Here is a 26,106-nt window from a genome sequence, read left to right as displayed (position 1 = left end):
TATTCACTGGTTTGCAAATCAGGTCTCTCTGCAACAGGCAAACAGACGATGAGCAGCATTCAAAACGCAAAACCAACCTCATGACTCTTTAGCAGAGAATGCGCCTCCACAAAGCAAAAACTGCCTGGGGGGCTGAATTGTTCCTGCTGAAATACATTTAGATCCTGACCCCTGACATGCAAATGAGCTGAGTAACTTCAGGGGTTCCTGTTTTGGAAACAGTGACATAGATGTTTTCTGAAATGTAACCAAATCTAATCTATTCATACCACATCTGGGCCAGTCGCATATGTGCGGCTTGATGTGATTCATATTCAGTGTTCAGCTGTAAGTCGAACAGCTGTCGAACACTGTCAAACTGTCACATTTCATTATGCAGTGTCCTTTAACACCTCAGAGTCCAGCAGGAAGTAAACAAGGATCGAGACAACAGCGGTGTTCAGATCTGATGAAAAAAAGCCTCACTTCTAACGTTTTCACCACCAAAGTAACGCGTTTAAATGGGTTATTTAAAAGCAGGTACACCCGCTGCAACAAGCCTTTGTCATCAGTGTCTGAGGGATACAACGTACGGCTCAGCCTCAGCCTCCCTGGGGACAGGTGTACCACTACAACAACAAAAAGGCGTGGCATTACGCAGCATCCCACAGGCTGTTCTTTTGACATTCCTGATTCTTTAAGATAATGGACAGCAGACCTCAGCCCCACACAGTGGAACAAAGAAATGAGCTTCCAGCTGTCTCAATCTTCTCTGTTTTTGTCCACACGCTGTTGCTGTCGGTTTCAGAGCCTCGTCTGAAATATTACCATCAGCACACGTGTGTTTCCGTGGAGAAAATGTGAGCGACAGCCACTCCTGATGCCTCAACCTCAGTGAAAATTAGCGTGTATGCCGGTATGTTGGGTTTCCAAAGATGAAAAGCCGAGCTGGAGCCTCTTAAAACCTGTCTACTGCAGAGATGACTGAACACTGATTAAACAATTTCACATCGCACTCAAGAGGCAGATGTTAGCAGGTCTGTTTTGATCAGCATAAAAAAAGCTTTAATTAAACATAACAACAGTCCTGCATGATGAAGATGGCATGATGATAAGACATTGTATCAGATTAAAGTTACATAGTTAAAACACACTGTTTAAGTTAGGCACACTTACAGTTATTTTATGTGATAGCTGGCAGCACCTTCTGAGATCAGTGTAGCCTGATGCACCAGATGTTTGCTACACTGAACATTTTAGCAGGTCTTGATGGGTAAAAATTTGAAAAAGATAAAGAGCTTTCAAAAAATACTTGGCAGGTGACAAGAAAAACCATCTATCTGACTTTCACCAGCTACCTTCAATCTGTCTGATCAATGGAGAGGAGCCAGTTGTTAAATCAAATTCTTGCCAAAGCCTGTCAGTGTAAGACCAAAAAGATATTTTCCACAGAGAGAGTTACCCCTTATTTCCACTGGACGTGGTTCTCCAGTTCTGAGACGAAGCAGGACCCTCCAAGTGGCTTGGCTCGCTGCTTTGCTTAAAATATGCAGCTTGTGAACTTAGACAGATGCCACTTTGACCATCACAGGCGCGATTAGTTCAGTAGGAAGTTAGAACCAGGAACAACATAGCGAATCCAATCAATTTTCTGAAGAAAACACCCCATGCAGATGGCATGAAGCCAGAAATCAATTAGCAAAATGACTTAAAGCACAGATAACAAGCGAGAACAGCACAGAGGACAAAGTGTGGAAATTATCTTTGCGAGTGGCTGAGCGGTTATTAAATACAACAGACATATGGGATTTTTCTCTACTTAATTTGACTTTGCACAGTGAGCCAGGTGATACGCTCCACTTCTGAAACACTGCTGGTTAAATAATGAAGTCGAGACTGACAGAACAAAACCATTTGTAGTCGGAACGAAACTGCGGGTTAAAGATAGCTTTTGCTCTTCGTTCATCTAAAAAAGAATACGGTCCCGACATAACTGATTCTATAAGCATCTATAGTACCTGTATGGACTGGAACATCTCCTGAGAATCCAGCCATTTTTCAAAGGTAAGTTCAGCGATCCATGGTCCCATTTGCCATGTTTCAGACACATTTTCTGGTAATGCATGAAGAAGGGTTGATGGAAACAGCAAACAGTAAATGAATAATTTCTCAAAAACATTCTTTTGCTGACATGAGGTGGTATTTGTCTTTTGTTGATAGGAGATGGGGACGTATTTTGCAGACATTCACGTGGCATAAATGTCAAATTGTACTGCTTCTAAGGGAAATGCCATGAGGTTGTGGTTAATGGAGAACACAGAGGGCTAAAAGTGGAAAGATCAGAACAAAGGGAACAGTAGTGAGACTTAGAAATAAAGGTGCAGAGCATCCAAAACTGTCCGAATAGTATCCAAGAAAATAAAAATCAAACTGGAGTGACCAGGCAGATATACAGTCAAAGGATGTGGCAACGAACCAAAGAAACCGGGTAGTGCATGCATATATATATATATATATATATATAAAAACTGAAACTGAAACCTTATATAAAAATAAACAGAAAACACACAGGAAGTAACTTCTACAAACATAAAGTATGAAGTAAAGCCAACCAAGATGCAAAAGAATAAAATTAATAAGAATAAAACGGCCAACTAAAAGAAATTCTGGATGATTTCTCCGTTTCTATCTTATATTTCCAAAGCAGCTGGTTCTGTTTCTGTCCTTTTCTTCAAAGTTTATTTTTCGGTCAGCAACCACTTTACCTTCTACATCAATCATTTAAACCGTACACAACCTGTCCTTTACCACCACCTTCTCGCAGATTTACACAGCCTCTTTTATTCCTTTAGAGTAAAAATAAACGGGCCTAATTCACAGACATTTCACAAGCTCACTTCAAATCTGCTTGACAATTATATGTAAAAACGCCTGCTGAAGGGAAAGAGCGGGTAACCACAGAAGTGGATGATTAAAGAAGGTCATGTGAATAATTTTGTTAAATGCAATTTGTGTTTTTGGAGGGCAGAGAGAAATATGTTGTATGCTTCCAAAGGTAAGACTGATGTTTGGATGCATTCTGCAGCAACAGGAGAACTATTTTTTTTAAATGCTGATAGAAAAAGCCTTATTATGAACCACTCTGCAATCCTAAAAATCTCCTTTTCTAAAGCTCTTTTTGCTCTGTGTTCAGTGTTTATTCGTTCTGTAATCTCCACTGTTTCCTCTCCCTCTGCACTCCTCTTTGTTTCCTCCTCCAGCCCCTCCCTTCCCTTTTCTATCTCCTGCTCTCTCGCATATTGCCTTCCCGCTTGGATGATCTCTGCAGCGGCACGTGACGCAGCGGCCGCACATGGCCCGAGCGTGTGAGAGACAGAGAGTGAGAGCGAGAGAGATTTGAAAACATGCAAAGCGGCCTCTCTCCCCCCCCCAGCACTGCTCTCTCTGTCTGTGCTGTGTTACAGAGTGCAGAGTCAGTGTCTTGTTTAACCCTTCCCTCCCCAGGATTAATCACAGCCCAGAATGTTAAATCACCGGCTGCTTCAGCACAGCATTATCCTGCTCTCCCCTCTTTTAAAGAGACAGCAGTCCAGCTCTTTCAGTGTTTAACCAGATCTGTCTCTCCCAGATGGTTTTCATATTTTGTTCCTTCAGTCTTCATGCTGGTATTTAGTTTTACTTTGAGAGATTTAAAGTGGAATCAAGCTCTTATTCATAGATGTCACACTTGAGGCCACGGCTAGTCTAATCAGTGCTCAGCTTAGCTGTACATAAGAGACAATGATTGCAGTGATATGAGCTGCAGTATTTGGACTGCTGACCTTTTCCAACATGTGCAGATTTGCAGTAAATACAAAAATAAGAAGCTACAGATAAAACTTCATTTATTTCGATTTAGAAAAATAAAAACACCAAACGCATTCTTTCCCCATCCTGGACCTTCTGTCCTGCTTGTTTTGAATCTTTCCTTGCTTCAAACAAACGGATCTCCTCATCAGCTCCTCATTAACTTCTGCAGAAGTTTGCTGGTGACACACTGATTTGAGCCAGATGTATCAAAACGGGGAAACGTCTAAAAGACGTAGTGAGTCCCTTGGACAAGGACTGGGAAAGATTGACACCTAAATTTCCAGTTTTTGTTGGCCTAAGTACCTCTGCTTATAGAGGACATTCTGCATGCAGAAGACATGTGGTTGTTGATGGGTAAAATGAGTGGAAAAGCAGTCATTTAACAACAAAACCTTCCCAACTCGAGGATCCACAACAAGAGCTTGACCAGAAAACTAGTTTGACACATTGTCTCAAACCCATGCAGGAAAAGTATGACCTGAAACAACAGATTCTTTTCAAACAGGCCCTGTGGAGGCGTACGATGTCATGAACAACAGAAATTTTTCCTCTGAGGAGGTTGGATTCCAAATCGTGCAGACAGTGCACAAATTTAAGAAGAAAAAACTTACAAAGGAAATCAGGATAACTTAAGAGCAGCTGTATCCCATCATCAAAACCATTTTTTAAACATTAGGTTTAAATTGGAAGCCAGAAGATCACTTCAGATATAGATACAACTGATCTGAGCTGTGGCCAATGACGCATAGCCATTTTTTCCTCTGGTCTTGAAATAGTCTTCTGCCCGGAAATCAAATATTTGTTTATTTGTTTATATAACACTCTACAGCTGACACATTTTTTATGCTAGCACGAGATAAAGAGGCTACATTCTGACTAAAACAGACCTTTATATGAGTTTTCCAATTCTGCACAGCAAATTTTCCACACTGGATGAGAAGAGGAGGATTTAACTGCACCACTCGACCTTAAACTCAGTCAACATCTGTTTAAATGCCACAGAAGTAGTTGTGTTAATGTTTGTTTCCCCCCTAAAAATGAAACAATTCTGTTTTCTTCTTATAAGAGTTTAACCGATGACATTTTCATCAAGTCTGCATGTGTTTCTCTGTCTGTCAGCCTGACTTAAGACTGAACGGATTCCCATAGAGTTGTGTGAACAGATCAGCCTCAGGCACAAGAACAACTGATTACATATGGGTGGTTTTTCACATTTGGATTTTCAGTTTTCTTCCCAGGTGCTCTACATGCCTCACTTACTTGTCAAACTGTCAGATGTGACAAGCTGACAACAAGCGAACCACATTTTATATTTACATGTCAAATATTTGTTTAAAAGCGTTATAATGTTGCTGTTCTCTGATCTAACATTTGCTCATTGTTAAAGAGCAACTCTGAAACAGCTGAGAAAGAATTGGAGCAGCACATGCTTTGACATTACGGCTTAATGATTTCATGCATTCTCCAGCATGTACAAGCTCAAGGGAATCTGAGGATAAAGGTCTGCTTTTTATTTGTGAGGGTTCTGACTTAATCAAATGACCTGGATGTATTTAAGCAACAGCCTTCGTGAACTACAAGTGACTGTGATTCATTATCATTTTCTGGAGCTCAGCAAACAAAGGGCTGTTCTTCACAAAGAGAAAAGAAATGAGGCTCCACAGTTTCTTGCAGGAAAATGTCACAGTGGTCGTTATTTGGCCTTGTTTCAGCTCTGCTTTTATCACAATGTAAAGCAAAATATTCAATTAATAGAGGCGACTAAGTGAGCTCCTGCCTGTGTAAATCATCATCTGTGGGTGTCGACCAAAGTAAAGGTTAACCCAGACTAATTATTGTCTTTATGTACTGAATATGATCATCAACTATTTGCACTCTTGATTGTATCAGGAGAGACAAGGGGTCTGGATATGCTTAGGTATAACATTACCAGAGTATCTTCTGATTACCCAGCTTAACCAGCCCTAACAACACAGATCTCACTAAGCTGTGTTACAAGCCTGGTGATCAATTCGACTCAGGTTTTCCAACTCTGAGCTGGCATCAGATGAGCTGCTGTAGTCAAAGCAGGAAGCTGACAAAAAAAATGGTAACTGTGAGAATGTTTAAATTAGTAATCTGTACGAGCAGACCTGCCAATTTATTATTACATATCTTATCAAATGAATGTGCAACAAGAAGATTCTTGAGGCATGTAATAATTATTCTGTCAGATGCTGTTTTAAACATCCAAATTTTAAATATCTCCATATTTTCAGTATCCAGTTTCTAGAATCTTTGGTAAAAAGGCAAGATGTTTTATCTGTTACAGTCCAGTGATTTTAAAGCATTAAACTAATAAATGTCAGTACCAAGTCTTTAAAAGTCAACAGGAACATTTTTAGAGGAATCAGTCGCTGTTTTAGGATACATGAGCAAATCTCTCAAGAGGACACTTTGCGTTAGAGAAAGACTGTCCGTGTTTTATTATCTTTTTATTTTTTCATTTTCTAAGAGCACTGATAGGTCAGGAGGCATTGTTTTTACACGTGTCAGTCTCTTATCTTAAAACTTAAGCTAAGTTAGGTTTATAGATAAGAGAAAAGAGACGAACCAGCTTCTTCATGTTGAAAACTCGAGCTGATTACCTCGCTAAGCCTCTAATCCAGCTAAAAATATCCCATATCCCCACATGCTAAAAACCAACTGTTTTAGCCTTGTTGACTTGTCCATAAGATGTTTTTTATGTGTTACAGACATATCAGGAGCAAAATCAGCCATCTATGATATAACTGAGGATTTCTGCTTTGAAACCTGCAGAGTATCACCAACAGTCTCAGGAAGTCGAAGTCCATTACGTTGTATGTGGAGTTGCACATCTTATCTGCATGAGCTGTGAGATAAAATGAGAAGCTAGCACAAACTACAAGGTGAATTTAACCAGAGAACACAAATGAGTTAATGAGAAATAGACGCAACGATTCTTCTGGCTTGGTTCCTGCTGGCTGCTGGGACCCAACCCAAAAAAGCCCAAATCAACAGCCACTAGGACCCAGTTGCTCCTTGCTAAGTCCCCAAAGCTTTTGCTACCTTTTCATGCCATGGTGGGTGGAGATTTGACTGGCATCTTCAAAGATCTCTTTCTACTGAATGAAGAAAAAAAGGTTATACATCTTAAGCCCGTAAGACTGTTTTTTTTCTTTCCAAAACTTAAAAATGTACAATTTTAAGGAAAGTAGATGAGCTTTTGGGGGATTAATAACTAGTGGAGAGAGAAATGTGCTGTGCAGTAAAGCTAAAACTGTTATTTTAAAATATCTATTTACAAGTAGAGCCAATCATTTACAATTAGGATAAAACTACAAGAAAAATCCAGCTGAATTCCACTCTTAAAGTACCATTTATCTTTGCCACACATATACATACGGAAGGGACAAGATTAAAAGCTTTTTTGGTAATTTCACTCAAAGTGCTGATTGCATTCACTGTAAACTGTGGTGATCCGGGTTCTGTTCAGCAGAAAGGATTTGTATGGACATTAAATCTGGTTAATCCAAACATTATGGTTTTATCCAAAGGTTTGGCTGGCTTGAGAGTCCATGAAAGACATCGAAGCGCTGCTGGCTCAGCTGATTCTCTGCGGACGTTTTCTGGCCTTGCATCTTGTGGCAAAAACTGAGCTTGTGGTCTTTAGTCCGGTTTTGACAGGAAAAGAAGAGTCAAACAGTATTTATAGCAATGTTTGTGTCTGATTCTTACAGCAACCTGATCCGGGTTGTTGTTTTGTAAGTGCAATTTTAATCCGTTTTGACAAACCTTAATTTGTGTTCTCCAGAAAATGATTATTTATAATTTGCAGCGTTTTGAAAAGCAGCAGGTGAAAGATATCCCCATAGTGCCTTATAAAACCACAGCTGCATCCCTGTTTTTGAGCTTTCCCTCCCTCTGAGCTGCTCTCTGTTTTGCCAAACATGAATTAGAATCAAAGTAAAACATGTACATATGGATGAGATTATTATTTCCAGTCTACTTTCCATCTATGCAGCTATGTAGTAACACTTCAGCTCCACATCAACCTGAGGGATTTCTGGCTGGATGCATCAAGCTCAACCCAGTCACGTGTTTATTATTCGGAATAAAGAGCGCACACACACACACACACACACACACACACACACAGAAAGATGAAAGCATATTCCCATTAAAGCCTGCATAGTAGCATGCAAATGCCGAAACAAAGAGGACACTCTCATATGTGCAAGTTCTGCACAGTGCACACACAAAAAAGATAAACATGCATTCATAAAGGCATGCATGTGCACAAACACACTGATGGAGTGCATGCATAGACTCTCATAGAAGACTTGCAGCACTTGTGTTCTCTCCTTTGTTGCAGCTGCTCTATCCTGACTGACCTCTGCTGCTGTCTTTCGTGCATCCCTCCTTCTTTGTATTTCTTTTTATCTGTTATCTGTTTTTTGTTCATATAACTCTGCAGCTGGTTTTCACTGTGAAACATCTCCTCCCTTATTGTTTATGACTCAGAGTGAAGACAAACACAATGTCCCAGGCAGATTTCTCAGAATCTGATCGTGTTGAGCTCCGCATCTCTCTTTCCCTTTTTCTCTCACTGCATCAAGATTCTTCACACCGCATACTCAAGACATCTGAACGTATAAAAAGTCAGCCAAAACCATGCAGCAACCATCCCTTGAAGTCGGGGGAGTATTTTCTTCACAACATGACAAGAGGAGCAACAGCTGATCAAAGCTAATTCAAAACTTGGCGCACACAGGTGGATCTATCTTTGCAAATTCAATATTATAAATTCTCATGGAGCTGACACAATCAGAATTTGAGAGAAATATGTGTAAATTGGTTCCAAGCACTGGGCTCCCAGGAGTGTTTTAGCAGAAAGTATACTGAGGTTCCACCCTCTTCTCCCTGAGTTTGTGCCTTATACAAAAGCAGCAAACCAGTTTCCTTCTTAGGATGCCTTCGATTGTTAAAGTAACAGATATCGTTCAAACACATCAGTCCTATCACCATAACAACCCTAAACAGCCTCATCTCTGCAGTGGTTCTCCCACTGCTGTACCCCTAATCTAATTTAATTTCTAGCAAATGTTGCATCTGCAGTTGTGCATGATTAGCTCGTGAATGTTTGCTGTATAATGTAAAAAATTTGAAGATCAAAACCCTACAATTGATTCCGCTGTCATGTGTGCTTTGTGAGTCAGTGCTGCTGCTGTTTTCAGGTAAAGCTCTTAAAAAAATCACTTCATAGTGCAACAAACTAGCGGGTGAGAAGAGTGGAGCACTGCACCCAAGCTGGCAGACATTCCCTTTGTGCAACAGTCCCAACAGTGGCCAACAATGCAAAATGCATATGAATCACAACAACTGGAATTGCACCCAAATTTATCATGAATTCAGACAGAACTCTTTCAGAAAGTCTGCTAAACTAAACTTAACAACGTTTGGATTTCCATCCATGATTGGTACATAACTACTGATGACTGATTCATCGAGTTGAGCAGCAACAAATCTATCAGGAAAAGAAGAGGCTTGTCACCACTACTTTTAGTGCTGGATTAAGAAGACGGTGTCCACATGCAAACATCTACAATGCCCACATGCTGCAGGTACAGTCTACCATAGAGCACTGAGGTTCCTCACTGAGCTTTAAACCCTTACACAACATTGTACATCGTATGCTCAAGTTGGATGGTCCTATGTGTTCTCCCATAGACTTAAACATCGTCACATTCTTGGTCAACAGAAGAATTTGATATGAGACCAAACCTGATTCTTGCATGGGACCTTTGTTCCTTTGCCCGAATATCTGGTGCTCTTAAAGGGGAACTCCGGTATTTTTAAACCTAGACCTTATTTCTGGCATGAAATACATTTATCTAAATAAGGCATTATCTGTCTTTATTTCACCAATACTTTAAGACGAATGCGTGAATGAACGCGTACTATTGCACTGTTAGCTCATAGCTGCTATGTTGCTGTTATTGCCTGCAATGGGGGGCTTATAGAGGGCTTTCTACACCCTCGTCTACTGGGATGACCTCATCGACGCGTGCATCCACAGCACAGCTCATTCACTCCGTGCTCTGTGACAGTCGGCTAACTTCACACGTAGTTTGATGCTGATAGTTTTGTGCAACATGGCAGGATATTTATCAGATTTTGACGACATGGTCGACAACTTTGAGTAAAATGGACGTCCTTTCTGGAGTGAATGAGCTGTGCTGCAGCGGCGGGCGTCGATGACATCATCCCAGTAGACAAGTGTGTAGAAATCCCTCTATAAGCCCCCCGATAGCCGCAAATAACAACAACACAGCAGCTATGAGCTAACAGTGCAATACTACGCGTTCATTCATTCATTCTTCTTAAAGTATTGGTGAAATAAAGACAGATAATGCCTTATTTAGAGGCTGTATTGTCTATGCCCCCGTTCACTCCTTACATGGATATACGCCAATCTCGAGTGATCTAAATATCTTCTGAAGGACGCCGACTTTCACCAAACTGTTCTCGGTGAGTAGATGAATGTTTTTCATGCCATAAATAAGGTTTAAAAATACCGGAGTTCCCCTTTAACCCCTTGGTTAGATGAACGGTTAGGTTAGCCCAACATTAACTGCAAAAATGTGAACTAACTTCTAGAATAATCTAAATTCACGGGGCATAAACTCACAGAAAAAGAAAGACTATCGACAGGACTCACCCAGGAAAGCACATCAATATGGAAGAAGCTTGCTGCTTTTAGCGACTGAGGACCGTTAAAATCTTAATGACCTTATTTCTGTGAGAGTAGGCTGAGAAAAAAATCCTTCTGCATTAGGATGTTTGAAGGTGATGGTATAAAACGCTGGACTTTCATCCAGGAGACAGAGGTTGGTGACCCATCTGGTATCATTATGTTTTCACTTCTTATTTGTTTAGTTTAGACAAATAAAACTACTTGACTCGATTGAGGAAAAGATGATAGTTTGAGTTCACATTCCCTTTTTCCCTTTTCATTATCATCAACTATTTGGCTTATAAGATGATAACAAGTAACATTAATGTTTAGAGCTTCTTTTACTGCCCTAAATGGCCAAAAATGTGATTAATGAATGTGTAACCGTGACATTCAACTTCATGCAACTCGACAAAGTAAAAAAATAACAACAAGCGAAGAAACTGATTGTCTTGTTGACAACAAAATGACTTACAGGCTTTTCAGCTCAGTTAATTGACTCTTTGTTGGTTACACAAAATTCAATACTGAAGAAACGGATGTGTAAAAACAACCCAGAGCACACAAAGATGTTTGGTCTCTGTCTCCATTCATCTGCTTCACACACTCGTCCACTCATTGTATCATCCATCCTTTAAATGTCTAGAAATCCAGTAAACATTTACAAAGACGTGACTATCAACAGTAAACCATCACAACATTAGCAACGATGACTCACTGGATGGCTCACAGGACAAAAAATACATCAATTTTTTAAAAAAAAAGGATCATTAGCATTGCAAAGAACGTTTTTTTTGTGGAATCAATTAGTCAGAATTGGTAGTTGTCAGATTTGGGAAATCTCCAAAAGACGAGAAACAAAACAAAAAAGAAAGACTCGTCTGATATTCTGTCACTTCTTGTTCACATCAAAGGCAGCAGAGAGAGGACACAATAAATTATAAATATGCAACCAATTAAAACAGGCTGCTGAAGACAGTCGAGGAGGGTCGGAGAGCAGAGAGTCAGCCATTTATTGCACATATTACTGGAGAAAATCCTACTCTGGTTATTGTTAGAACGGTTGAACTGCATCCGTCACCGTGATGTATCTCGGGTCGGAGCCCTCATTAGTGCCAGATCACATCATGACCTCTACATGTGCAGCTTCATGTGTGTCTGAGAGCATTAGCTGATGAAGAAATATTCTGCTCCCATGCAAATAATCCTATAAATTAATCTTTCTGTTGAATTCACAAGAGCTATAGTAGGAAAGTTTTGATCTTTTTTAGCATTTTCAACTTCTTTTTTTTTTACAACCTCCTTCTCTTTAAAAGTCTTAGGGTCACAAATGAAGTACATATTAACAACTATAGCTAACAGACGAAGGATTAATTGGTCATAATATCCATTTCTGTTGGAAAAAATGAATACAAATGCCAATGTTTTTTCTCTAATAACCCACCACTTTTTTGTCATAGTCAAATGTTACTTTCCTACAGCGAGTTAATTCATTGAATCTTTTGTTTTGTCTGACAAACAGCCGCAAAAACGATAAATCTGTTAATTATCTCAAGTCTGAGAAATCCAAACAAACCTCAAAACAACCCAAAAAGCCTCCCTGCACATCAAAATGAATGCAGATTAATAAACTTTTAAACCAACTGTTGCGTTAATGTTTTGAAATTTAAAATCACTCACCATGTAGACACTCAGGTCCTCCCATAATGCTTTGCTGCTGCTGAGGTGGCGGTGGGGGTGGCTGTGGCTGGACGGTCTCCAGTCCGATTAGTGAGGAAGAGGAGGATGAAGAGGACATGGAGGATGAAGAGGAGGAACAGGGTGGAGGAGATGTGGGAGGACACTGGGAGCTCTGGTTGGGCACGGCAGACTGGGAGCTCTGGGAAGTCAAGATAAAGAATAAAGAAAACAATATTATCCCATCTTCAAATGTCTGCTCGGTAGGAAAGTTTATTTCCGATGTTTTCACATCTTAGACCAAGATTTGTGTAAATCACACTGTTGGCAACCGAGATCAGCACTAAATCTCTTTAAAATGTGACTCCGTAGAGCCGTAAAGTCAAAATTAAACACACGTACTGATGATCCTTCTGCTGAAATTTCAAATATCCACATGCGTCATTCAAACAATAAGCCTCTTTTCACTCTTTGGGGTGTTTAGAATAGCTATAAATCAAAATTAATAATCACTCTATATCAAAGCAGCAGCTTTAGAGCGTCTTGGAGACAGTCTGACATAATGTGGTAAAGAAAGCTAATGAAAACTAAACCTAAATGGGTGTCTAAAGGGTCACACTGGTATGTGTCAGCTCCTAAATAACCTTTTGTGTTTCCTTACAATATTCTTATCTGATGGAAGTGTTAATGTTTTGATCCAAACTTGTTAAAACAGGCTGCAAGTTTAGCTAAACGCTCTATAGATACAGAAATGAAAGGTAGGGAGATGTTGCACTGCGGAGGATGTTGGCTTTGAGCAGCTGCTCTGCCTCGATGTGCTGAGGGAAGCTGTAGCTGTGATATGGAAACATTATTATCCCACATGGGATTTAAACCTGCAGTGTTTTACATATGACAGCTGTGTTACCAAGACACCACAGAAATTTACCTTAGCCAACACAATATCTTTATTTCTATCTGTTTTTTGCACTGATCAGCAAAACAAACTGGAAATATTAGACGTTGCTTTGTTAAATCAAACAGCCAGAGGTGCTTTTTTTATTTTATTTTGTCAGATGTAGAAGAAAAGGGTGCAAAAAGTATGAAATAGCAGCAAACCTATAACAGTTCATACAGTTGTAGGAAACACTAAGTAAATATCTGGATTAGCTTCATGTTAGACTGAGAAAAGTTACGATTTCATCACTGATCTGCACACATCTGACGGTTTTGTCAACAGCCGTTTTTCCATTTTTTGTCAAGAAGGAGACACATTTGAGCTAAAAAAAACAGTAGACGGATGTGCATATTTTCTTTAATTTCCACCAATTTCAGTAATTAACTCAGCAAGAAGTGTTTTTCAGCTTCTGAGTACAAGGTGCTTTATTTTACCAGGTTTTTGGGACAGCAAGTGGCAACTTTGTTTATAGAAAGCATATTAAATTAATCTGTTACCTTTTATGACTCTGGAAGCTTAATTAAGACTACCTAGTTAACCCGTTTATCTGGTGATTAGCTCACATATCAGCAATATTACTCATACAGTTGCCAACTTGCTGATAGTTTTGGTGACTTTTCAGGCCCCTTTGTTCTCATTAAAGCTCCTTGTGAGAAATTGGAAACAGTTGACAACAACGATTATTCCTGTGAACTTCTCTATTTCACATGACAATGACTTGATGAAAGTAGTAAAACTGCGGGTTTTGGTTTAAACCAGCACTACCTGGGAGGGGATCTGGGCGCTGGCGGAGCTCGGCCCGTTGCTGTGCATCCCCATCCCATTTTCAGTCAGGAACTCCTCCAGGTCCATGTACTGCAGCTGGAACAGGCCTCCATCACACGGCAGGGTCCTCTCCCACAGCAGCGGGCCCAGGAAGGCCGACTGGGAGTTGGGTCGCAGCGATCCAGTGCCGGTACCCCCAACTACGGCAGGCCCTCCGGCGCTGACACCCACAGAGTCTTCATCTGAGTCCAGGGGCTTATCTTTGTCTGAGGAAGAGGAAGGGTAAGACACCATTTTACATTAAATCGATTTTGTTGTGATATCAACAGAAGCGGTGTTGTGAAATCTGACCAAAGAGGGAAATTAAATCTGTTTGATCTCTCTTTTTCAATGTTTGTGCTGAGCAGATATGAGCCAAAAACTCATATCCACTGACACGGTGAGATAAACTGAAGCGATGCAGTTAGAAATGTGAACGTGAGGGAGGAATCTGCCCTCAAAGTAAGGTGGTAATGAGTTACCAGTGTTTCAATTTATCTCTCAACAAAGGTCTGTAAAACTATAACCCAAATAACTCTTTACATATAATCAGAATTTGTTCCATTTTGTCCAACAACTATAAAAAAACAGGGTCAGCTGGTTCATTACTTTACTTTATTGCATTCATGTATTCATGAGAACCAGAAGGAAGTCAGATTACATGCCGGGAGTCACACATGCTTTCTTTCAACTCCAAACCAAAATTCTGAGTAAAGATGTAGAATACAGGGTGCCTCATGAAGAAGTACAGCATTTTTTTCAGTGTGCATGCCAAATAGCAGATTTTATTCAAATAAATGAGAGACACTATGATTTCATTTCTATTATAATTCCATGAGAACAACAACTAGTTTGTAAAATCTAATTTAAATGCTGCTGTGGAACTGTCCATGCTGATTTAAATGAAGACATTCACTGACTGATTTCAAATCATGCAAGCCAAAAAAATAAATAATCAAGACAAAGAGTATCACATTGCAAGGAAAACAACCGACTCAGAATAGAGTCTGCCAAGTATCACCGCTTCAGCCAGGATTACTAAGAGACTGACGTTGACATGTTTGATGAGTTTGCAGAAACCAGATGGTTCCTGATGTTCTGGAGTAGTTGCCTCGTGACCATCTACAGTGCAGGACTTTAGGGCTCTTCTATGACTTGTGTCTTGAATTAATTTACCACCGGATTAAGGCATATCTAAAATTCTGCACCTGACATGACCGTGATAACTGCTATGAGGAGGAGGCAGTGCAAAGAGAAGAATGTGTTGTGGAGGAATTTACTAAACAAAGTAGAAAGCAACCTGAGACTGTTAACTGCAGTATTAATAGTGATGTTAATAATAGTCATACACTTTATTTATTCAGCACTTTTCCTGTTACTAGAACAAATAAAGACAACACCTGCTGTATCAAAACACAGCAATCTGCTCGTTTGTTAGTCTAAATAAATGTACCATAACTTCTGCACCTGGAATTTCGTCTCCCGTGTTTTTGCCTGTTCTTGAATGCAGCTGTATTTAGCTTCTTCAAGCTGTGACACAGAAGTCTGAGATTCAGGCAACCTTTTATCCACAGAGACAATGATACCTGGCTATTAGGTAAGATCGGGATGTTCTCCTTATTCATGCCACTGCAACGCGTTACGCTATAATAACTAATCACTTCACCCTTTTACGCTGTCCGTGGTGCTGAAACATGAGAGACAGACTTATGTCACATATCAAAGTTATGTTAAATGCTTATATTCAAGCAGCAGTTTATATAATTGAATAGGCAGAAAAAAAAAGAAAAACAACTCAGCTTAAATATGCCAGCATTCACCATCTGCAAGCGCTACCTGTGTTATTAGTTAATTATCTCCACTTATTATTAACAGATCTGCGTGTTTGTGGCCCCACCTTAATTTGAGTTGCACTTGGTTGATTGTTTTGGTCATTAGTGAAATGAACCGATGGCATCCATGCTACACATTTAAACACCACAAGAAAAACATCAATCATTGTGTCATCCTGACCAAAAACGGATAACATTCCTGCATGTATACACTCAACTAGACACATATGGGCTTAAGCACTCTTCAGATGCTCCAAAGATCCCAAAACAATACAGCATAGGTGTATATTTTCAAAGCTGAATTCCCAACAGAGCTGCTCAGATCTGTCATCTGTATACGTCAGTAAATGTGACTGAAAATCAGCTCATTTAGACCACATGTCAACTCATGGTTGGTTAAAGCATTTTCAGACTGTCGCTCTGCTCTAATAAAATCCCGATTTTATAACTGCAGCCTTGCAAAATCATACTTAATCCATAAACTGATTCCCCTCCTGAGCATGTTTACTGGGACAAATGGGAACAGGTCAGGTCGAGTAACTGTAGCTCAGCTTGACTGCATGTAACCATATACTATTGACTATTTTCTCAACTGAGGAGTGTCTGTGATGAGATACGGTCCTGCAGCATGGACCATGTTACAATATAGATGTTATGGTTAAGAAAATGTAGTCACAAAGTAAATAATTGTCTGATGCAAAAGTGAATTGGTGTAAATATCCACATAGCATTGATTCAAACACATTTCTTTCCGATTTGAGTTGTTTTAGATGGCTTAAATTCACTCTCCATATGAACAAACATACACATATATGCTAGAATTTAAGCATTGTCTGGATACAACTGAACAGCGGGTGCTTCGGAAAGACATTTAGGGTTGAACATCTAGCATTACTTCTGCAATAAAGACTGCCAACCAAGAAACAACCATTGAACAGAGCATAAACTCGACATTTCATTTTACAAGCTGTAAGAGCTTTGGCTCTTTTCATGAACCTTGACTTTGTAAAGTTGTTTTGAAAGAAAATGTCAGGTGGACACTAATTTTGAGTACTATATGATGGATCATTTTTAGCAGGGATCTAGATCTGTGAGGGTTTCTGACATTTAACAGCGAAAACGCCAATCCAACTGAAAAGAACTGGAGCTTAAACGATAGCCTAAATAACAATCATGCGCTACTTTGTAAGGAAATAATCTCAAGAGATAAAAGTCCAAGCTGAGTTTTTGTCCTGGTGCTGTCACATGTCTTTAGCTCTTTGTAAAGCACTTAGCTGCAATCATTAAAAGGCATCTATAAATAAAGTTAAGTTGACTGACCTTGCACTCTGACCTCACAGAGAGGCAGCGAGTCAGCTGGAAAGACAGATATGGACTTGTGACATCAATAAACCATCACCACAAAAAACTCAAAGTAAATCCTGCAAATTAAACCGGAACCTTATCTAACTGCAGCAGTGCATGAAAAGAGGGACAGTGATTGTTATGTACTTTGATCCTTTGATTATATTATTCTAAAGAATTACCATGCCACAAGTGCATACTGAATAAATGGCATCATGAATTATAAAGCTTTATGAAATAGTGATGAAAGAGAATATTCAACTATATGGCAGAGTTAGAGTGATGGGAGAGATGGAGCAAGCAAGGGAGACTGTGGAAGATTATCAGAGAGGCCTGAAAGGAAAGAATACAAACACATGAGAGATTACCACAGGAAACCAGCTGTGGTGGGACAGAAAGATGGGTGGAGGGAGGGATGAGTAAGATAAAGAGATGAGGCCATACAATGGCCGTTGTAATCTCCTTCCAGGAGCATCTTTCTCATATACTTGCTGATTTCCTCAGCCTGTATCCATTGAACAGAGCATAAAGAAAGTATAGGCTGCCTAGAAACTGAACAAGCAAGAAATGATGCGTCACCAATGTGAAAGTAAGAGTGGGACGTTTGTTGTTTTTCCAAAGAGACCTCCAATCAAAGCAGCCAAACAGGTTGTTTATACCCTTAGTTAGGGTCGCCCATTAACTACCACAGCAGGAGGGACATATGAGTCATATGAGCGTTTCCAGATTGGAAGAAATTACATTCTCAAGTGTTTGCTTTAACAAGCAACAAAGTCCTCTTCAAGATGTTGGAGGGGAGGGGTATAGAGCGGTTACATTTCCACCATGGTAGCAAGATCAACCGCCAGATAGGACAATGTTGTTTTTAATCCTGAGCTACATTGAATGAATAACATTTCAACACTTCCGTCACTTCCTGGTTGGGTCCCGGCAATAACATTAGTTTGTTAGGCTTAAATAAATGAATTGGTTACACTTGAAAACAATCATGGTTGTGGAGGCTGTTTTGCTGGTTGCCTTGTCGGCATGTCAACATGTCTGGTTGGGTTTAGGCACTGAGGTGAAGACGGCACAGGCTCATGTGAAATACAGACAAAAGCCTTAAATATAGGCTAAAAGTGTCTTCCATGCCCTAATAGCTTAGCATGCTTTAACAGCCATCATCACACCAGCTCTATTTTGTTCCACAGCCCACGTCATTTTGCTAATATTTCCAGCTTTTCCATAAAATCATACAGATAAGCTAAAAATATTTTAATCATACTTATATATGTATGATGTTCTTCCTTTAGGATTCATTTTAGCACCACTGCTTCTAAGGCTAACCATAAAGCAGCTGAAAACTCAATGTAACATTGTGCTGCACTGCATCAGATGTCACTGTAGCAGCTGTATTTTCTCTTATTATGATAAAAACTGCAATTAGTCCAGCACCTCAAGCGCAGGTATCAACAATTACGGTGCCATGCTGACGTCACAGTAATTGATGCATCAGCATAATCAGCCCAATACTTGTCCCAGTCTTATCTCTCCAGCCAACTGGAACTGCCAGATCAAACATTGCAAAGGGAAATACCATGACAGAAAGAGAAGGGAGTCCAATTTATGAAGAGTTTAAGCTGACCCAGCTTTTACCAGCGGCTGTTCGTCTAACCAGCGTCCTTTCGACTATTGGCTGAGATGTGATTCAGGCTGCAGCAACATGAAATCAAAAACCGCTGAGCACAAATCCTTACAGAGACCTGGCTTCATCACAACTTGATGGGCAGACATGGCACAGGGAAGTGTCAGCCATATTTTTGCCCAAAGGATTTACCAGTGTGTTTGTTGCTGCTGTTTACATTCCTGCCAATGAAACTCTTTTAAAAAACTACCACAGAAACCATATGAGGTTGTCAGCAGTCCATGACAAAACAAGCACATGCTGTTTCTTATTATGGAATCCATACAACCGGAAGAAATACAATGGACGTTTCCTGCGGCTACAAAGTTCCCACATCCACATTTTGGTCTAACGAACAATTTCCTGCCTCTCTTACCAATTTGCTTCCTGCTGATGAAAAAGGATGCCTCTTTGACTTTATCTATGTGTGTGTGTGTCAGTAAGACTACGGCTTGTTAATATTTGTCCTTTATAATGTTGAATAAATTTAATCTAGAATAACTGCGGGGACACAGGCGTTCCACCATCTTGCACACAATCTAATCTAATTAGATTTATATCAGATTATTGCTGTCAAATGAGCTGCAATTATGTTGTAAGCAAAGAAAACACGTGCTCGTATTGTCCAGGTGTGATTTGATTGTGATAATGTTGCCATGGTTAACTTACAGCACAACATAAGGCTTCTGTAACTCCACATGCACGCCGAGGAATTTGTCTTTACGGTGCAGCATGCAGAGTGGTAATCACTGTCCATCCCAAAGCACCATTACTTTTCATTGGAATGTCATCATGGGCTTTTTAAGAGGTTGTGATCATTTCACAAGCTGTGATACCATGATAGCATAAACCGTCTACCTGGGAAGAAGCTGGTCTAACTTTAACACTAGTTCATTTTCATGTGGGGAAACAAAGAGGAATTGCTTTGGCATTTGTAGGCACATAGCTACCAAAACACAGCTCGCATACATGTTGCAAACACCTCCATAAGTGACCGCTGGAGTGTTCTGCAGACATGTGGAGTGGCAGTAACTCAAGAGCGTAAATTTACAAAAGAAACATTTGCAACAAAGCCATGAAAAGGAATGGGAAGATTTCTCTCTATAGAGCAGCAAGAAGAGACAATGAAAGAAGAGTGAGGAGGGGAAATGGATAGTAGGAGTGAGTGGAAGTGATATTGTTTAATTTAAGCGATGGTGACACTTTGAACCCAAGTGGATAAGTCATTCAGAGTGACAGACTGTGAACTGACCGCAACAAAGTGGAAAGAAGAAGACACGTCACACAGAGAAGAGAAGATCTGAGAGAAAGTTGCAAGAAAAGAAGGAAAAGAATGAAGAGAAATGGCTCTGGAAAAGGCAGAGAGGAGCGAGACAAACCCTGAGAAAATGTAAATGAGCAGAGGGAGAGAGAGTGGAAGACGGAATGATCTGAGAGCAAGACAGGAAAGTGTGAGAGGAAAAACTCAAAGATGTGTGAGAGAGCGATGCGCTAGATGGAGTGGGTGTTTGCGAAGGCGTCAAACAAAGCTAGCCAGGGGAAAAAAAAGCAAGAGCGCGAGGGAGTATCATCCACTCTGCACGGTGGAAGGGGGGCAAGGCAACAAGAACCAGAGGCAAGGCAAAAACAAATCCCACTCAAACATCCTGTCTTCGCTTGTGAATGCATCACATATCAGTTGTAGAATAGTGCATGTGCTGACAACGAGGCCAGTCGCGGCCTTTGGGATGCTTTCTGACTCCTTGGAGAGCCTGTCAGCTGCGCTCACCGTCATCTCCTGCTCATCCTCGTGCAAAGGACAAAAAGAAATCCAGAGGAAGGGGCTGCAGTTGCACTGAAATACCAGCAGGGGCCGCCAACCAGCAGAAAGCAACTGAACAAACCTATTCCTTTGTTTTTCTCCCTCTGTGCATATGTGTGCTCAATTTATCTCTACTTATGAGGATTCCTTCTTGACAGGCCACTCATTTAATAGCATCAGACTGATTTTACAGATTTATAAAGGATAGGCTTAAAGTCTCTGTGGATGAAGTAAGAGCGAGACATCAGAGGAACCAATGCAAATCGATGCAGTGTCCTCACAGTCCTACCAGAACTGCTGTGTGTGTGAGAGAGACAGCAGCTGACTTGGAGTTATGACATCCCCACAGCCAGAGAGGAAGAAGAAGCAGCCTGGTTAATATTTGTCGTGGCAGCTGGTGAATGGAAAACAATTCAATCCCACTCAGCAACCTTTATTTAAACAGTCCAGAGAACCAGATTCAACACAAACAACTGCTGCTGCTACTTTGACTGGATTTTGATGGCATCCACTCCAGATTGTGCTTCTTCTTCTTTTTTTTTTACACCCTAACACTTTCTCATCCTTCAAATCATTTAATTTCACCACCAAATAAAAATAGAAAGTGTTGAATGTAGAAAATCCAGCAGGCCAGAAGGAGGAATGAAGTGAAAACACTGTGCATGTGAGTGTGTTGGGTAAGCAGCTCCTCTGTATTTTACAATCACACATACCCACTCAGTCACATGCACACACACACATACACCACTAATAATCCCAGTAATATTCCTGTGAGAGACTCACGGCTCGTAATGATTGCTGTATGTTCGTATTTCAGATCAGGGCCAAAACTGGTGATTATTTTGATAATCTGCTACTTTGCAATGTTTTAAATCTCAAAAACAACAAAGCATTTCCATTACAGCTCCTCCAAACTTCAGCTAATTCATCCAAATCCCATCAAATGTTTAACTCTTTAATAATGAAATGCAGCAAACTCACATTTAAGAAGCTGGAGGAAATTATAAAAACATGACAAGAATTCGTTTCTGTCACTTTCATGTTGAAGTATTCTTTCTGCAGGTCCAAAATGGATCATGATTACAGTTTATATCATCCTTGCTGCACTTTATTGCACTTAAAGTGGATTTAAAATGACATTCTGAAGTCAAATGTAACACCCAAACACAACGTACTGTGTTGCGGTATATTTAATGCAGTTTCTGTGTGGTATTCCAGCGGTGACTCGCTTATTGAGGTGTTTCCCTTTAAGAAGTTATGCCTATAGGATCTCCCTCTCTCACACGCGTACAAACACACACGTGCGCACACTCACCCTTCATCTCGCAACAGTCCTTAGGGCCTCTCTGGTCGGCCTTGATTGGTAGCTGCAGCAGAGACTTCAGGTTGGTCATAGAGGTCAGGTGTCCACTTTGGGGGCCACTTCCAGCCGGGTTGCTGGCCCCAAATTGCAGGCTGGTGGCCCCGGCAGGAAGATCCGGCGGCAGGAGCTGGGTGAGAGGCCTTGACATAACTTCTAGGGAGGAAGAGGAGGAGGGGGAGATGAGGGGAGGCACAGGGACTTGAGGTGGAGTGGAGCAACCTGCAGAGTGTGAGTTCAAGATCAAAATAATCCACTTAGTGATGGTAGCTGACAGGCGCGCCGTCAAAAGGTGCGCGAACAGGTGACGCGAGTGTGCGCTCAAGATCTCCACCTGATATCCTGCTTTCCGCTCGTCCCATGCAGGAAATGTGCAAAGAAACGACACAAAATAAAGGGGGATTTATCTCCAAAATGTCAGCATGATCACCGGGTCAAATTCATCCTGTCAGACGGTCTGAGGCTTCGGGAGTTGCTGTCACCGCTCCGCGCTTTGAACAAACTCAGGTCCGCACTTATAAACACAAACAGAAGAACAATCAGAACCGAATCAAATCCGCTCTGAGATGGTGGAAATGAAACGGCGTCTCGCTGCGCTGCTCGGTCCCGGTCCGGCCGTCGGTTTGTCAGGCGAGAATTTCCCTCCGGAGGGAGCAACAAACAAAAACAGTGACAATAAAACCAGAAATAAAGGCTGATCTCTGTAGTCTCGCGCAATGAGCGGAGAAGGAGGGTTAGGAACAGCAGAGCAGAGTCGAGACGCGGCGGTGGGAAGTCTTCAAGTCAAAAATAATGAGGCTGAATATGAGCGAAATAATGTCAGGTGAAAGAAATAACGACATCCCCCTCAAAAAATAATAAAATCCAGTAGTATGAGAGTCGGATAGATGGTGGCTCTTATTTCCCTCCCTCCTTCACACACACACGCGCGCGCGCACAAGCCCACACTCACACGCTTCGCTCTATTTTCGATGTTTTCTGGCTCTCTCTCTCTCTGCCTGTCAGCTGGAACCAACACGGGCCGCTCGCGTGACGTCATCGCTCACGGGGGAAAGGCGCTCGGGGGCGTGGATCATTTGCATGGAAACACCACGCCCACTGTCCGGGATAACCACGCCCCCTCACCCTCACATCGCTGCTTTGCTTTCAGGGTGCACAGGAAAAGTGGTAAATTTGAGCCTTTTTCTCAGTCGGGAAATATTTTCTTTTACTAATTTGATTTAATTTAAACTTTTTAAACAATTAAGAATAAAACAAATTTTCAGAACTGGGTTTTTAAACCCTTCATCCACGTTACTTTTAGGGGAGGTGGTGGAATAAGTTGCAGGATCCTCTTCCAGTGTTCTGTTGTTTTTTCATCTTGATTGTTTTTAAAGGATTTTCCAGTTTGAAATGGGGCTGTGTGACGTATTCATGAAAAGTCAGTCAACACAGTTAAATCAAGCGACAGTTAGAGTTCACCCAGATTTCCCACCTGCTGAAAGGGAGTCAGGTTATTGATTGATTTGTGTCTGATGCCACAACAAAAAAATGGGGATATTTATTTTTGTTTTATAAGTATTGGACTTCTTCCGGTTGACCTATTACATCAATTTACAAACAATTTATCTGAAGATTACCATGTTGTACCACGTTCAGTGATGAACTGGACATCTTCACAACATTGTAAAATGTCGTAAGTGCTCTGTCTTTTAAAGTTTTTACAGAAATGTGCTATCTTGTGTGGCTTTTCTTTGTCGTTACCAGCTTCTTCTGTTATTTCTGGATCAAAAGCCAGAATGGGAACAGTGGAGCATGTGCAGAACGCTTAAGCCTAAGTGTTTACATACTAGAGTAATTTGGCCCCAACTGCATTGTCTGGATGTGTACCTCTCTATATATGGAAGACTTGATGTGTGACATGTGACATTAAAACTTTAAGATTTAAGACATAGATTTACTTTTTGTTACCTGTTACTGAGCATCTGCTTAAAGTCACGACTAACAAAAAATTCCTAAAACCAGCACACAAAGCTGTCTGGTTCAAAGACATAAATTCTATTTCACGCTTAAAAGAAATTAAAGTCATGTAAACTACAGACTCATTTATGAGCGTCTAAATAAAATTAATAATTTGAAGCTTTCTTCATCAACTTTAAGTTGAAATAACAGCATAAATGGGGACACTTTGAGAAAAATCCACACAGAGAAGCTTTTGTTGCATTATGATCCTTTTTGTGGGGTCTTGCATCAAACGCTGACTAGCATGCATGTTTTCTCCACAGTGTCCTTGAATGCAACATTATTAACATAACAAAACGACGCCTCCTTGCGATTTCAGCCAATAGTGAGTGTGCGCTGCGACTGGTGAGCACCAAATCACGGCCCCTGGAGCGGATCTCCTTCCTGGATGGACCTTGGACGTACCCCGCCCCTCTTCTCTTCTCTCACGCTGTCATGTAAACATTAAGAGACCAAAGCAGAGGAAAAGACCACTGACTGAGAATAAATTGAATTAAATGCACGGACCCGAGCTGTCCGGATGTTTGCTCTTGTTTTCCATTTTTTTCTCCTTATCGGGGCAATGGGGGGATATTTCTACCCACAAAGACGACTCAAATAAAAACCTTTGACAAAGCAAAAGAGGGCTTCACGTGCTCATATGGCAGAATAGAGTATCTCTCTACCTGATATCTAAATGCAACATTAGGAGCTGTCACGTCTAAAAGTGGGGGGAAAAAAAACCTCCATCGAACCTGCAAACAACAGCAGAACTGAGGCGATAATTTAAAGTATTTTTATTTAAAAACTGTTTGCTGTAAATGTTGAAAACAACAGCGTTTTGTAGTTCAATTGTTTTTAATCCCACAAAAAAGAAAAAAAAACTCCCGGAAGAAGCGTCCCTGTTTGTCTCTCGCGCTCTCAACTCCAAAGAAGCACATGTTCTTCGCACGCGCCGACTGTTGCCTACCGGCGACTGTACCGCGCTGCGATTGGCTGAATCTGGGTCACTCGCTGCCGCTCTCGGCCTCCGATTGGTTAAAATTGGGTCACAGTCTCCGCCCACAAAGTTCCCCATGCTACTGCCGCGTGACAGGTGGACTCGGAGAGGGTTTGTTTGGCGTTTTCGCTGCGGAAGGATCGATTAAATATCGTGCGAACTTCCTCGTAGTAAATCAGTTTTGATGCTGTTGACGCTTTAATGAAAACGACATGAGATACACACAAGAATAAACAATAAGCTTTTGTAAAATGTAAAAAAAAAAAGGACAACAATTTAAATAAACAGCTAATATATTGTTGAAGACTAACTACATATGATGAGACGTTTGTGGTAGTATCAACCTGTGTTTTTTGCACTTTTAGCTAAATAACGGTACATTTATGTCGTGTGTGGTAAATATTATCAGTATTGTCAACGTTTACCTTTGTCATTTTTAGTTAGTTTGCATGACACGTGCCATAGTTATTTCTGTGTGTGCATATAGACTATGCGCTGCGTACCTTTTCGGATCATAACATGCACTGTCATTTTAAAAAAAAAAAAGGCAAATACACAGGACAGATTACCCCTGTATTAATAAATACGTTCCCTCTGCAATAATGTCAATGTAAAAGGTGATTTCAGCTATTAAGCAGGCCAAGGAACAGCTCACTTAATTTCAATAACAGCTTATAAACGGACTACAGCAGTAGATCACACGTATAAATGCCACATCTTGAGTTTCCAGTGGCTACTAATTTGACAGAGCCGTGAATCAGATGGTGTAGTTGCCCTGTAAGAGTGACCCTTCTTAGAAGGATCTTCGCTATCTGGTGTCATACACTACTGTAACATAGTAAACAAGCCAGGGAGGTAATAAAAGTAAGCAAGAGGCCTCATACAGTGTCAAGAGACGTTTCGAACTGAAATGATCTACCCGCTGGTCCTGAGAACCAGACTTTTGAAGCGGCCATCTTTTAAAGACGCGTAAATGGCACCACCTAGTGGTTGTTCCATGGAAGCGCACCAGGGAAAGCTACTTCTTTTTCTTCTTCTTTACAACAATAAAATCCAGGTAAACTTGTTCTGTAGTGACACACGCGGAAATAAAACATAAAAATATGAAACGAGCTTAGAAGGAATTAAAGTTTTGAGGCAGAAG

The 26,106-nt window shown here is 40.7% G+C and overlaps 2 protein-coding genes and 1 long non-coding RNA gene across 3 annotated transcripts in view; 2 read left to right on the top strand and 1 right to left on the bottom strand.

The window, feature by feature from the left end:
* dbpa (D site albumin promoter binding protein a) overlaps positions 1-22,992 on the bottom strand; it is a 37,572-nt gene extending 14,580 nt beyond the window's left edge. The window contains exons 1-3 of the mRNA XM_072369852.1: positions 21,938-22,992; positions 13,944-14,209; positions 12,245-12,443 (exon numbers count right to left, since the gene is read on the bottom strand). Coding sequence (XP_072225953.1) covers positions 12,245-12,443; positions 13,944-14,209; positions 21,938-22,133 — 661 coding nt within the window. The 5' untranslated portion in view covers positions 22,134-22,992. The remainder of the gene's footprint in view (positions 1-12,244; positions 12,444-13,943; positions 14,210-21,937) is intronic.
* The window catches only part of LOC140274630 (DLA class I histocompatibility antigen, A9/A9 alpha chain-like), a 424,015-nt gene that overhangs the window by 79,751 nt on the left and 318,158 nt on the right, over positions 1-26,106 (top strand). The window lies entirely within an intron of this gene.
* On the top strand, positions 22,131-24,510 carry LOC140274546 (uncharacterized). Its single transcript, XR_011908356.1, has 2 exons — positions 22,131-22,213; positions 24,247-24,510. It is a non-coding gene; the product is annotated as an uncharacterized lncRNA (long non-coding RNA).

The sequence above is a fragment of the Leuresthes tenuis genome, unplaced genomic scaffold (genome assembly GCF_036924035.1).
Source record: "Leuresthes tenuis unplaced genomic scaffold, fLeuTen1.0.hap1 SCAF_18, whole genome shotgun sequence".
Taxonomy (NCBI): domain Eukaryota; kingdom Metazoa; phylum Chordata; class Actinopteri; order Atheriniformes; family Atherinopsidae; genus Leuresthes; species Leuresthes tenuis.
Note: the sequence above shows the minus strand (reverse complement) of the source record. Positions and strands in the feature narration are given on the sequence as shown.